Below are 15,000 nucleotides of genomic sequence, written 5' to 3'. Positions count from 1 at the left end.
AGGCCATAGTGTTAATGTAGGTCCCCTCCAGGCCATAGTGTTAATGTAGGTCCCCTCCAGGCCATAGTGTTAATGTAGGTCCCCTCCAGGCCATAGTGTTAATGTAGGTCCCCTCCAGACCATAGTGTTAATGTAGGTCCCCTCCAGGCCATAGTGTTAATGTAGGTCCCCTCCAGACCATAGTGTTAATGTAGGTCCCCTCCAGGCCATAGTGTTAATGTAGGTCCCCTCCAGACCATAGTGTCAATGTGAGTGTAGGTCCCCTCCAGACCATAGTGTCAATGTGAGTGTAGGTCCCCTCCAGACCATAGTGTTAATGTAGGTCCCCTCCAGACCATAGTGTTAATGTAGGTCCCCTCCAGGCCATGGTGTTAATGTAGGTCCCCTCCAGGCCATAGTGTTAATGTAGGTCCCCTCCAGGCCATAGTGTCAATGTGAGTGTAGGTCCCCTCCAGACCATAGTGTTAATGTATGTCCCCTCCAGGCCATAGTGTTAATGTAGGTCCCCTCCAGGCCATGGTGTTAATGTAGGTCCCCTCCAGGCCATGGTGTTAATGTAGGTCCCCTCCAGACCATAGTGTTAATGTAGGTCCCCTCCAGGCCATAGTGTTAATGTAGGTCCCCTCCAGGCCATAGTGTTAATGTAGGTTCCCTCCAGGCCATAGTGTTAATGTAGGTCCCCTCCAGACCATAGTGTTAATGTAGGTCCCCTCCAGGCCATAGTGTTAATGTAGGTCCCCTCCAGGCCATAGTGTTAATGTAGTTCCCCTCCAGACCATAGTGTTAATGTAGGTCCCCTCCAGGCCATAGTGTTAATGTAGGTCCCCTCCAGGCCATAGTGTTAATGTAGGTCCCCTCCAGGCCATAGTGTTAATGTAGGTCCCCTCCAGGCCATAGTGTTAATGTAGGTCCCCTCCAGGCCATAGTGTTAATGTAGGTCCCCTCCAGGCCATAGTGTTAATGTAGGTCCCCTCCAGGCCATAGTGTTAATGTAGGTCCCCTCCAGGCCATAGTGTTAATGTGAGTGTATGTCCCCTCCAGGCCATAGTGTTAATGTGAGTGTATGTCCCCTCCAGGCCATAGTGTTAATGTGAGTGTAGGTCCCCTCCAGACCATAGTGTTAATGTGAGTGTATGTCCCCTCCAGGCCATAGTGTTAATGTGAGTGTAGGTCCCCTCCAGGCCATAGTGTTAATGTGAGTGTATGTCCCCTCCAGGCCATAGTGTTAATGTGAGTGTATGTCCCCTCCAGGCCATAGTGTTAATGTGAGTGTATGTCCCCTCCAGGCCATAGTGTTAATGTGAGTGTATGTCCCCTCCAGGCCATAGTGTTAATGTGAGTGTATGTCCCCTCCAGGCCATAGTGTTAATGTATGTCCCCTCCAGGCCATAGTGTTAATGTAGTTCCCCTCCAGGCCATAGTGTTAATGTGAGTGTATGTCCCCTCCAGACCATAGTGTTAATGTAGTTCCCCTCCAGGCCATAGTGTTAATGTATGTCCCCTCCAGGCCATAGTGTTAATGTAGGTCCCCTCCAGGCCATAGTGTTAATGTGAGTGTATGTCCCCTCCAGACCATAGTGTTAATGTGAGTGTAGGTCCCCTCCAGGCCATAGTGTTAGTGTATGTCCCCTCCAGGCCATAGTGTTAATGTGAGTCCCCTCCAGACCATAGTGTTAATGTGGTTCCCCTCCAGGCCATAGTGTTAATGTAGTTCCCCTCCAGGCCATAGTGTTAATGTGAATGTATGTCCCCTCCAGACCATAGTGTTAATGTAGTTCCCCTCCAGGCCATAGTGTTAATGTATGTCCCCTCCAGGCCATAGTGTTAATGTAGGTCCCCTCCAGGCCATAGTGTTAATGTGAGTGTATGTCCCCTCCAGACCATAGTGTTAATGTGAGTGTAGGTCCCCTCCAGGCCATAGTGTTAATGTGGGTGTAGGTCCCCTCCAGGCCATAGTGTTAATGTGAGTGTAGGTCCCCTCCAGGCCATAGTGTTAATGTGAGTGTATGTCCCCTCCAGGCCATAGTGTTAATGTGAGTGTAGGTCCCCTCCAGGCCATAGTGTTAATGTGAGTGTAGGTCCCCTCCAGACCATGGTGTTAATGTGGGTGTATGTCCCCTCCAGACCATGGTGTTAATGTGGGTGTATGTCCCCTCCAGGCCATGGTTGAGACGGTGAACAACTTGCTCCAGCCCAGGGCCCAGGCAGCGTGGAGGCAGTTGCCCACGGGGGAGCAGCTTCGCTGGGCTACCACCCTGCTGGACACGGTGGAGGCTGGAGCTTTCATGCTGGCTGACAACCTGCTGAAGACGGACACCGTGGAGGAGATCACCGACAACATCCGTGAGTAGATGTTACATTAATTAATGCATTTTTATTTAACTAGGCAAGTCAGTTAAGAACAAATTCTTATTTTCAATAATGGCCTAGGAACAGTGGGTTAACTGCCTTGTTCAGGGGCAGAACGACAGATTTGTACCTTGTCAGCTCGGGGGGGTTTGAACTTGCGACCTTCCGGTTACTAGTCCAACGGTCTAACCATTAGGCTACTCTGCCACCTCTACACTCTAACCACTAAGCTACCCTGCCACCTCTACACTCTAACCACTAGGCTACCCTGCCGCCTCTACACTCTAACCACTAAGCTACGCTGCCACCTCTACACTCTAACCACTAGTCTACCCTGCCACCTCTACACTCTAACCACTAGTCTACCCTGCCGCCTCTACACTCTAACCACTAGGCTACCCTGCCACCTCTACACTCTAACCACTAGGCTACCCTGCCTCCTCTACACTCTAACCACTAGGCTACCCTGCCTCCTCTACACTCTAACCACTAGGCTACCCTGCCACCTCTACACGCTAACCGCTAGGCTACTGTTACCATGATAATGTTATTATTATTAGATGTTGATGTAACCAGGAAGTCTTGTTGAGAACTGGCTAAGAGAGTTGGACTAGAGGCATCATTCATGCTTGTCACAAAAGGTTGAATCCTAACTTCAAATAAATCGTTCATGTATATTAGATGTAATTATTAAGCGTTTATTGTCAGTAGGTAGTTATCCCTACACTCCTAGGAAAACATGGTTCCAAAAGGGTTTTATTGACTGTCCCCGTAGGAGAACCCTGTTTGGTTCCAGGTAGAACCCTTTTTGGTTCCAGGTAGAACCCTTTTTGGTTCCGGGTAGAACCCTTTTTAGTTCCAGGTAGAACCCTTTTTGGTTCCGGGTAGAACCCTTTTTAGTTCCGGGTAGAACCCTTTTGAGTTCCATGTAAAACCCTTTTTAGTTCTGGGTAGAACCCTTTTTAGTTCCATGTAAAACCCTTTTTAGTTCCGGGTAGAACCCTTTTTAGTTCCATGTAAAACCCTTTTTAGTTCCGGGTAGAACCCTTTTTAGTTCCGGGTAGAGTACTTTTGAGTTCCATGTAAAAACCCTTTCCACAGAGGGTACTACATGGAACTCAGAAAGGTTCTACTTGGAACCAAAAAAGGTTCTACCTGGAACCAAGAAAGGTTATTCAAAGGGTTCTCCTAAGGGGACAGCCCGAAGAAGCCGTTTAGTGTAGATAACATTGAACTTGCAATCTTTGACTCTTAATTAGTTTTATCGAAAGCAGGGTAATTATATACCCTACATGAGTTTACAGCACTCTGGGCAATATTTTTTATTTTTTATTTAACCTTTATTTAACCAGGCAAGTCAGTTGAGAACAAATTCTTATTTACAATGACGGCCAAACACGGAAAACACCGAGCCACTCGGGAGCCCAAACATGTGGATAATACCAGACATGTGGATAATATCAGACATGTGGATAATATCAGACATGTGGATAATATCAGACATGTGGATAATATCAGACATGTGGATAATATCAGACATGTGGATAATACCAGACATGTGGATAATACCATACATGTGGATAATACCAGACATGTGGATAATATCAGACATGTGGATAATATCAGACATGTGGATAATACCAGACGTGTGGATAATATCATACATGTGGCTGAACATGTATGTAAGATGGGCAGAATAATACTCTCCCTTCAACGCTTGGAGGGAAAGAGGAGGGAGGGAGGGAGAGAGAGAGAGAGAGAAAGAGGGAGGGAGAGAGGAGGGAGAAGGGGGGAAATTTCAGTCACTCCACAATACTAACCTAATTTACAGTGTGAAAATAAGGACGCCTGTTCAGAATGCAAATATTCTAAAACATGTATCCATACTTTTTGTCCTAAATACAAATTGTTATGTTTAGGGCAAATCCAACACAACACATCTCTGAGTACCACTCTTTATATTATCATGCATGATGGTGGCTGCATCATGTTATGGGTATGCTTGTCATTGGCAAGGACTATGGAGTTTTTTGGGGGGGATAAAAAGAAAAACAGAATAGAGCGAAGCACAGGCAAGAATCCTAGAGAACAACCTGGTTCAATCTACTTTCCACCAGACACTGGGAGACTAATTCAACCGTCCAGCAGGACAATAACCTAAAACACAAGGCCCAAATCTACACCGGAGTTGCTTACCAAGACACAATCCTGAATGGCCTAGTGACAGTTTTGACTTAAGTAACTATGGCAACGTTTAACAATGGCTGTCTAGCAATGATCAACAGCCAGACAGAACTTGAACAATTGTTTAAATAATAACGGGAAATATTTATAAAATGGAGGTGAACACAGCTCTTGGAGACATACCCAGAGAATACTCACAGCTGTAAGTCGCTGCCAACGTTTGTTTCTGACATGTGTTGACCCAAGGGTGTGAATACTTATATATAATTTATGTAAATGAGATATTTATGTATTTAATACATTTTCTAAAATGTTTTAAAAAAAATAAAAAATGTAAACATATTTTCGCTTTGTCATATTTTATCCCATGTTACATTCAGGCTGTAAGGGTGTCAATACTTATGTAAATGAGGTATTTATGTATTTAATACATAAAAAAAAAAAATATCAAAATAAATTATAAACATATTCTCACTTTGTCATTATTAATCCATGTTACATTCAGGCTGTAACACAACAACATGTGTATCATACATGTGGATAATATGAGTCAAGGGGTGTGAATACTTATTTAAATTAGATATTCATGTATTTAATTTACAATACATTTTTGAATACTTTCCGAAGGCTCTGGATGTGAACAGGGAGAACCTTTCGATAAACACTCTGAAGTTCTTTTGGGGTAAAAAAAAGGGGGTTCCGAGCTGCTCATCAGGATTCCAAACAGCAGTCTTATCTGGAAAACCTACAGCACATCTGCTTTAATGTAGTTCTATCGTATAGAAACGGTGCAACCAGAATAGACACACATCAGATCTCTAGTCAGACCGTGTTTATACCAGCTCTCTGGTGGTTCGACACACGTTACACAACATCCTCTGTTCTACTGAGACGTGTCTGTGTGTGTGTGTGTGTGTGTGTGTGTGTGTGTGTGTGTCTGTGTGTGTGTGTGTGTGTGTGTCTGTCTGTCTGCGTATGTAGTCGAACTGCAGAGTGTTTTATTCTGTTTTCCTCTCATCCTATTGGAAGGGAGGGATGGATGGAGGGAGGGAGGGAGGGAGGGTGCTGCCTTGGTGAGAAGGTGCTGCCTTAGAGAGTTGGTGCTGCCTTAGAGAGTTGGTGCTGCCTTAGTGAGAACGTGCTGCTTTAGTGAGAAGGTGCTGCCTAAGTGAGAAGGTGCTGCTATAGTTAGAAGGTGCTGCCTTGGTGAGAAGGTGCTGCCTTGGTGAGAAGGTGCTGCCTTAGTGAGAAGGTGCTGCCTTGGTTAGAAGGTGCTGCCATAGTTAGAAGGTGCTGCCTTGGTGAGAAGATGCTGCCTTAGTGAGAAGGTGCTGCCATAGTTAGAAGGTGCTGCCTTGGTTATAAAGTGCTGCCTTAGAGAGTTGGTGCTGCCTTGGTTAAAATGTGCTGCCAACAATGTAGTATAGACTGATAACAGTGGAGTATTGACTGATTATAGTGGAGTATAGACTGATTATAGTGGAGTATAGACTGATTATAGTGGAGTATAGACTGATTATAGTGGAGTATAGACTGATTATAGTGGAGTATAGACTGATTATAGTGGAGTATAGACTGATTATAGTGGAGTATAGACTGATTATAGTGGAGTATAGACTGAGTATAGTGGAGTATAGACTGATTATAGTGGAGTATAGACTGATTATAGTGAGTATAGACTGATTATAGTGGAGTATAGACTGATTATAGTGGAGTATAGACTGATTATAGTGGAGTATAGACTGATTATAGTGGAGTATAGACTGATTATAGTGGAGTATAGATTGATTATAGTGGAGTATTGGGTGAAACACACATTGGGTTGATTTTTGATAAGAGTGGGGGAGAGAGAAAGGAGAGAGGGGGAAATAGTGGGAAGAGAGATTTGGAATAATAGAGAGAGTGAGGATGGAGGGGGACGAAAGAGGGGGATGAGAAGTTGGTTTGAATGAAAGGGAGAGAGTGGGGATAGAGGGAGCTGGGAGGGATGGATATGAAGAACAGAGAGAGAAGGATGATCTGTTAGAATCTGCCCACCAGATTAGCTGGGAGGAGAGATTAACGAGACAAAACACACACTGTTACTTCTTTTAATACGCTCCCTCTCTCTCTTTAAGGTTCTCAGCTACACACACACACGCACGCACTCACACACACACAGAGACACACACACACACACAGACACTCACACACAACACACACACACACACTCACACACAGCACTGACGCCTTCATATATCAACCCTTTATATAACCATATTTATGAGCTGTGTTCAGTAACACAAACCGTTTTGGAGGAGTTGGTTAAGTGATGTGAGGTGATACTCAGTACAAGTTGTTTACTTGTTATATTTATTAAACATTGGTTGCAGTTGTCATAACTCTCCTGTGACGATCTGAGGGATCAGGTTCCAGTGGGTCTGCTCTACAGCGTGCTCTCTCTCTCTCTCTCTCTCTCTGTCTTTCTCTGTCTCTCTCTCTCTCTCTCTCTCTCTGTCTCTGTCTCTCTCTCTGTCTCTCTGTCTCTCTCTCTCTCTGTCTCTCTCTCTGTCTCTCTCTCTCTCTCTCTCTCTCTCTGTCTCTCTGTCTCTCTCTCTCTCTCTGTCTCTCTCTCTGTCTCTCTGTCTCTCTCTCTCTCTCTGTCTCTCTGTCTCTCTCTCTCTCTGTCTCTCTCTCTGTCTCTCTGTCTCTCTCTCTCTCTCTGTCTCTCTGTCTCTCTCTCTCTCTCTCTCTCTCTCTCTCTCTCTCTCTCTGTCTTTCTCTGTCTCTCTCTCTCTCTGTCTCTCTCTCTCTGTCTCTCTCTCTCTCTGTCTCTCTCTCTCTCCTAGAGCAGGGGAAGAGGAGCGGGAAGTCGGCTGTTTTATGGTCGGTCATAAAATACACTGCCTCTATTCTCTGTAGTGTTCCAGGTTGGAATGTAAACTGTGGTACATAAAGAGAGACCCTTGGACATCAAAAGTTTTAATAATGAAACAATATTTATTTTTTTCGAGAATGTGGATGTGGACTGTGGACACTTAAGGGACAGTCATGACGAGTGTTTTTTTGTTTGGTGAACTCGTGACGGACAGGAAACCACCACTGCATCTCAGTTTGTGTATCACTTCTCAACGATCAGATTGACATCTAGGTGTTGGATAAAAGTACATATGAAACTATTTGTGCAATGATGTAATGTGATGTCAGCGTTCTAAATGAGAGTATGGATTTTCATATGAAGTTTTAACTAGTCAGTGGCCACGCCCCCCCGTGAGGCCACACGTTACAGCAGGCGTCATGGAACCGCCCCTCCATGTTGAAATGGTTAAGAACTACAACTCTATAGACCACCAGACCAGAAAGAACTACAACTCTATAGACCACTAGAACAGAAAGAACTACAACTCTATAGACCACAAGACCAGAAAGAACTACAATTCTATAGACCACTAGACCAGAAAGATCTACAACTCTATAGACCACTAGACCAGAAAGAACTACAATTCTATAGACCACTAGACCAGAAAGAACTACAACTCTATAGACCACAAGACCAGAAAGAACTACAACTCTATAGACCACTAGACCGGAAAGAACTACAACTCTATAGACCACTAGACCAGAAAGAACTACAACTCTATAGACCACTAGACCGGAAAGAACTACAACTCTATAGACCACTAGACCAGAAAATATGGAGCTGACTCTCCATGTTGAAATGGTTAAGAACTACAACTCTGGATGCCCTATGAGACCAGACAGCGTGTGGTTTTGGCTACTCAGCTGTAAATGGTTCCACTCTGAGACTATCGATCACTACAGAATAAGAGCAAATCCTAGACGTAGAACTACTAGTCTGCAGCTGGAAATGACGTTTGTCTAGTACGAGAATACCGACAACCGCAGAAGTATCTATTCTATACAACAACAATCTGTACACCTGACGTATCCATTACAACAGACACTATCCAGAGAAGTATCTATTCTATACAACGACAATCTGTACACCTGACGTATCCATTACAACAGACACTATCCAGAGCCGCTGAGAAAGCGACAACTACGAAAGACATTGTGACTTCTGGGGAAGTTAACCAGAGACTCTCTGATGAACTGACTCTACAGCAGACGGACCAGATTCCAACAGAGTAGACATTGTGACTTCTGGGGAAGTTAACCAGAGACTCTCTGATGAACTGACTCTACAGCAGACGGACCAGACTCCAACAGAGAAGACATTGTGACTTCTGGAGAAGTTAACCAGAGACTCTCTGATGTACCTGACTCTCCAGCAGACGGACCAGATTCCAACAGCGAAGACATTGTGACTTCTGGGGAAGTTAACCAGAGACTCTCTGATGAACCTGACTCTCCAGCAGACGGACCAGATTCCAACAGAGAAGAGAACAACGACATTCGGGTGTAAATATATACATTGGAATTATTCTTCGAAGGAGCGGACATTCATGTGAAAAAGGATTAGCATGAATATAATTATCAACTGTGTGTAGTGAATCCATTTTGTCTTTCCCGCTCTTTTCCTGTCCCCACCCCTTTCCTTTGTCTACCAAGCCGTCATACCGGTTTAGCCCACTAGGGACTTTTCTATCAATGCATTTTTTTTTCACCTTTATTTAACCAGGTAGGCAAGTTGAGAACAAGTTCTCATTTACAATTGCGACCTGGCCAAGATAATGCAAAGCAGTTCGACACATACAACGACACAGAGTTACACATGGAGTAAAACAAACATACAGTCAATAATACAGTATAAACAAGTCTATATAAGATGTGAGCAAATGAGGTGAGATAAGGGAGGTGAAGGCAAAAAAGGCCATGGTGGCAAAGTAAATACAATATAGCAAGTAAAACACTGGAATGGTAGATTTGCAATGGAAGAATGTGCAAAGTAGAAATAAAAATAATGGGGTGCAAAGGAGCAAAATAAATAAATAAATTAAATACAGTAGGGAAAGAGGTAGTTGTTTGGGCTAAATTATAGGTGGGCTATGTACAGGTGCAGTAATCTGTGAGCTGCTCTGACAGTTGGTGCTTAAAGCTAGTGAGGGAGATAAGTGTTTCCAGTTTCAGAGATTTTTGTAGTTCGTTCCAGTCATTGGCAGCAGAGAACTGGAAGGAGAGGCGGCCAAAGAAAGAATTGGTTTTGGGGGTGACTAGAGAGATATACCTGCTGGAGCGTGTGCTACAGGTGGGAGATGCTATGGTGACCAGCGAGCTGAGATAAGGGGGGACTTTACCTAGCAGGGTCTTGTAGATGACATGGAGCCAGTGGGTTTGGCGACGAGTATGAAGCGAGGGCCAGCCAACGAGAGCGTACAGGTCGCAATGGTGGGTAGTATATGGGGCTTTGGTGACAAAACGGATTGCACTGTGATAGACTGCATCCAATTTGTTGAGTAGGGTATTGGAGGCTATTTTGTAAATGACATCGCCAAAGTCGAGGATTGGTAGGATGGTCAGTTTTACAAGGGTATGTTTGGCAGCATGAGTGAAGGATGCTTTGTTGCGAAATAGGAAGCCAATTCTAGATTTAACTTTGGATTGGAGATGTTTGATATTGGTCTGGAAGGAGAGTTTACAGTCTAACCAGACACCTAAGTATTTGTAGTTGTCCACGTATTCTAAGTCAGAGCCGTCCAGAGTAGTGATGTTGGACAGGCAGGCAGGTGCAGGTAGCGATCGGTTGAAGAGCATGCATTTAGTTTTACTTGTATTTAAGAGCAATTGGAGGCCACGGAAGGAGAGTTGTATGGCATTGAAGCTTGCCTGGAGGGTTGTTAACACAGTGTCCAAAGAAGGGCCAGAAGTATACAGAATGGTGACGTCTGTGTAGAGGTGGATCAGAGACTCACCAGCAGCAAGAGCAACCTCATTGATGTATACAGAGAAGAGAGTCGGTCCAAGAATTGAACCCTGTGGCACCCCCATAGAGACTGGCAGAGGCCCGGACGGCAGACCCTCCGATTTGACACACTGAACTCTATCAGAGAAGTAGTTGGTCAACCAGGCGAGGCAATCATTTGAGAAACCAAATTTGTCAGTAACCAATATCTACTGTTTGTTTGTTATGTATTTCTGTGATTATTTAGTTTAGTTATAGTAAATAAATGATTCATTTAATTTGTACATTGCTGATTCATTATAGAAACACGGGTTTGTGACTTTCAGTAATGAGAACTGATAAAGTAATAATTATACATTAATACAAGACTAATCGACAAGATATGAAAATATCTGAAGAGTCGATTCAGGAAAATAGAGACTCTATAAACAATTTCCCGTGGTGCCCCGACTTCCTAGTTAATTAAAGTTAACATGATTAGTTTAATCACATAATAATAATTACACATAGAGAATTAATTTGATGCAATAAGTCTTCGCGTTTAATGATAGTCACAGACATGACACAGTAATCCATATCCACGTGGTCTACTAACTGGTCGTTACTAGTCCCCAGGTCTACTAGCTGGTCGTTACTAGTCCCCAGGTCAACTAGCTGGTCGTTACTAGTCCCCAGGTCTACTAACTGGTCGTTACTAGTCCCCAGGTCTACTAGCTGGTCGTTACTAGTCCCCAGGTCTACTAGCTGGTCGTTACTAGTCCCCAGGTCTACTAGCTGGTCGTTACTAGTCCCCAGGTCTACTAGCTGGTCGTTACTAGTCCCCAGGTCTACTAGCTGGTCGTTACTAGTCCCCAGGTCTACTAGCTGGTCGTTACTAGTCCTCTGGTCCTCTACCAGTTACCAGACATGGTCTACTAGCTGGTCGTTACTAGTCCCCAGGCCTACTAGCTGGTCGTTACTAGTCCCCAGGTCTACTAGCTGGTCGTTACTAGTCCCCAGGTCTACTAGTTGGTCATTACTAGTCCCCAGGCCTACTAGCTGGTCGTTACTAGTCCCCAGGTCTACTAGCTGGTCGTTACTAGTCCCCAGGTCCTCTACCAGTTACCAGACATGTTCAACTAGCTGGTCGTTACTAGTCCCCAGGTCTACTAGTTGGTCATTACTAGTCCCCAGGCCTACTAGCTGGTCGTTACTAGTCCCCAGGTCTACTAGCTGGTCGTTACTAGTCCCCAGGTCTACTAGCTGGTCGTTACTAGTCCCCAGGTCAACTAGCTGGTCGTTACTAGTCCTCTGGTCTACTAGCTGGTCGTTACTAGTCCCCAGGTCTACTAGCTGGTCGTTACTAGTCCTCTGGTCTACTAGCTGGTCGTTACTAGTCCTCTGGTCTACTAGCTGGTCGTTACTAGTCCCCAGGTCTACTAGCTGGTCGTTACTAGTCCCCAGGTCTACTAGCTGGTCGTTACTAGTCCTCTGGTCTACTAGCTGGTCGTTACTAGTCCCCAGGTCTACTAGCTGGTCGTTACTAGTCCTCTGGTCAACTAGCTGGTCGTTACTAGTCCCCAGGTCTACTAGCTGGTCGTTACTAGTCCCCAGGTCTACTAGCTGGTCGTTACTAGTCCCCAGGTCTACTAGCTGGTCGTTACTAGTCCCCAGGTCCTCTACCAGTTACCAGACATGGTCAACTAGCTGGTCGTTACTAGTCCCCAGGTCTACTAGCTGGTCGTTACTAGTCCTCTGGTCCTCTACCAGCTACCAGACATGGTCAACTAGCTGGTCGTTACTAGTCCTCTGGTCCTCTACCAGCTACCAGACATGGTCTACTAGCTGGTCGTTACTAGTCCCCAGGTCTACTAGCTGGTCGTTACTAGTCCCCAGGTCTACTAGCTGGTCGTTACTAGTCCTCTGGTCCTCTACCAGCTACCAGACATGGTCAACTAGCTGGTCGTTACTAGTCCTCTGGTCCTCTACCAGCTACCAGACATGGTCTACTAGCTGGTCGTTACTAGTCCCCAGGTCTACTAGCTGGTCGTTACTAGTCCCCAGGTCCTCTACCAGTTACCAGACATGGTCTACTAGCTGGTCGTTACTAGTCCCCAGGTCTACTAGCTGGTCGTTACTAGTCCCCAGGTCCTCTACCAGTTACCAGACATGGTCAACTAGCTGGTCGTTACTAGTCCCCAGGTCTACTAGCTGGTCGTTACTAGTCCTCTGGTCCTCTACCAGTTACCAAACATGGTCAACTAGCTGGTCGTTACTAGTCCCCAGGTTCTCTACCAGTTACCAGACATGGTCTAGTAGCTGGTCGTTACTAGTCCTCTGGTCTACTAGCTGGTCGTTACTAGTCCCCAGGTCTACTAGCTGGTCGTTACTAGTCCCCAGGTCCTCTACCAGTTACCAGACATGGTCTACTAGCTGGTCATTACTAGTCCCCAGGTCTACTAGCTGGTCATTACTAGTCCCCAGGTCTACTAGCTGGTCATTACTAGTCCTCTGGTCTACTAGCTGGTCGTTACTAGTCCTCTGGTCTACTAGCTGGGCGTTACTAGTCCCCAGGTCTACTAGCTGGTCGTTACTAGTCCTCTGGTCTACTAGCTGGTCGTTACTAGTCCTCTGGTCTACTAGCTGGGCGTTACTAGTCCCCAGGTCTACTAGCTGGGCGTTACTAGTCCTCTGGTCTACTAGCTGGGCGTTACTAGTCCCCAGGTCCTCTACCAGCTACCAGACATGGTCTACTAGCTGGTCATTACTAGTCCCCAGGTCCTCTACCAGTTTCCAGACATGGTCTACTAGCTGGTCGTTACTAGTCCCCAGGTCTACTAGCTGGTCGTTACTAGTCTTCTGGTCCTCTACCAGTTACCAGACATGGTCTACTAGCTGGTCGTTACTAGTCCCCAGGTCCTCTACCAGTTACCAGACATCGTCAACTAGCTGGTCGTTACTAGTCCCCAGGTCTCCTAGCTGGTCGTTACTAGTCCCCAGGTCCTCTACCAGTTACCAGACATGGTCTACTAGCTGGTTGTTACTAGTCCCCAGGTCTACTAGCTGGTCGTTACTAGTCCCCAGGTCTCCTAGCTGGTCGTTACTAGTCCCCAGGTCCTCTACCAGTTACCAGACATCGTCTACTAGCTGGTCATTACTAGTCCCCAGGTCCTCTACCAGTTACCAGACATGGTCTACTAGCTGGTCGTTACTAGTCCCCAGGTCCTCTACCAGTTACCAGACATCGTCTACTAGCTGGTCATTACTAGTCCCCAGGTCTACTAGCTGGTCGTTACTAGTCCCCAGGTCTACTAGCTGGTCGTTACTAGTCCCCAGGTCTACTAGCTGGTCGTTACTAGTCCCCAGGTCTACTAGCTGGTCGTTACTAGTCCCCAGGTCCTCCACCAGTTACCAGACATGGTCAACTAGCTAGTTTCTACTTAAAGTGTTAGGCAAGACTGTCTTCTCCTGTTGTGCACCACGGGCATGGAATAATCTACAATCCATTCTTCACCTGTGTTAGTGACCCTCAGTGAGTTTAAAACTGTGAAGCCTGACTGTGTTAGTGACCCTGGGTGAGTTTAAAACTGTGAAGCCTGACTGTGTTAGTGACCCTGGGTGAGTTTAAAACTGTGAAGCCTGACTGTGTTAGTGACCCTGGGTGAGTTTAAAACTGTGAAGCCTGACTGTGTTAGTGACCGTCAGTAAGTTTAAAACTGTGAAGCCTGACTGTGTTGGTGACCCTCAGTAAGTTTAAAACTGTGAAGCCTGACTGTGTTAGTGACCCTCAGTAAGTTTAAAACTGTGAAGCCTGACTGTGTTAGTGACCCTCGTTGAGTTTAAAACTGTGAAGCCTGACTGTGTTAGTGACCCTGGGTGAGTTTAAATCTGTGAAGCCTGACTGTGTTAGTGACCCTCGTTGAGTTTAAAACTGTGAAACCTGACTGTGTTGGTGACCCTGGGTGAGTTTAAAACTGTGAAACCTGACTGTGTTAGTGACCCTCAGTGAGTTTAAATCTGTGAAGCCTGACTGTCGTAATGACCCTCAGTGAGTTTAAAACTGTGAAGCCTGACTGTGTTAGTGACCCTCGTTGAGTTTAAAACTGTGAAGCCTGACTGTGTTAGTGACCCTCAGTGAGTTTAAAACTGTGAAGCCTGACTGTGTTAGTGACCCTGGGTGAGTTTAACATTGTGAAGCCTGACTGTGTTAGTGACCCTGGGTGAGTTTAACACTGTGAAGCCTGACTTTGTTAGTGACCCTGGGTGAGTTTAAAACTGTGAAGCCTGACTGTGTTAGTGACCCTCAGTGAGTTTAAAACTGTGAAGCCTGACTGTGTTAGTGACCCTGGGTGAGTTTAACACTGTGAAGCCTGACTGTGTTAGTGACCCTGGGTGAGTTTAACACTGTGAAGCCTGACTGTGTTAGTGACCCTGGGTGAGTTTAACACTGTGAAGCCTGACTGTGTTAGTGACCCTGGGTGAGTTTAAAACTGTGAAGCCTGACTGTGTCAGTGACCCTGGGTGAGTTTAACACTGTGAAGCCTGACTGTGTCAGTGACCCTGGGTGAGTTTATAGTGTTTAATATGGTGGATGATGGAACCCAAGTGGCTTGCTTTTTTTCTTTGGGTCACTTCTAAATATACTG

General features: G+C 45.5%; 1 protein-coding gene across 1 annotated transcript in view; it reads left to right on the top strand.

The window, feature by feature from the left end:
- Positions 1 to 15,000, top strand: part of LOC110516808 (adhesion G protein-coupled receptor L3-like) — a gene marked incomplete at its 3' end in the record, with an annotated part of 310,025 nt that overhangs the window by 275,710 nt on the left and 19,315 nt on the right. The window contains 1 exon segment of the mRNA XM_036972433.1: positions 2,160 to 2,343. Within this exon segment, the coding sequence (XP_036828328.1) occupies positions 2,160 to 2,343 (184 nt within the window).

The sequence above is a fragment of the Oncorhynchus mykiss genome, unplaced genomic scaffold, assembly GCF_013265735.2.
Source record: "Oncorhynchus mykiss isolate Arlee unplaced genomic scaffold, USDA_OmykA_1.1 un_scaffold_161, whole genome shotgun sequence".
NCBI lineage: Eukaryota > Metazoa > Chordata > Actinopteri > Salmoniformes > Salmonidae > Oncorhynchus > Oncorhynchus mykiss.
Note: the sequence above shows the minus strand (reverse complement) of the source record. Positions and strands in the feature narration are given on the sequence as shown.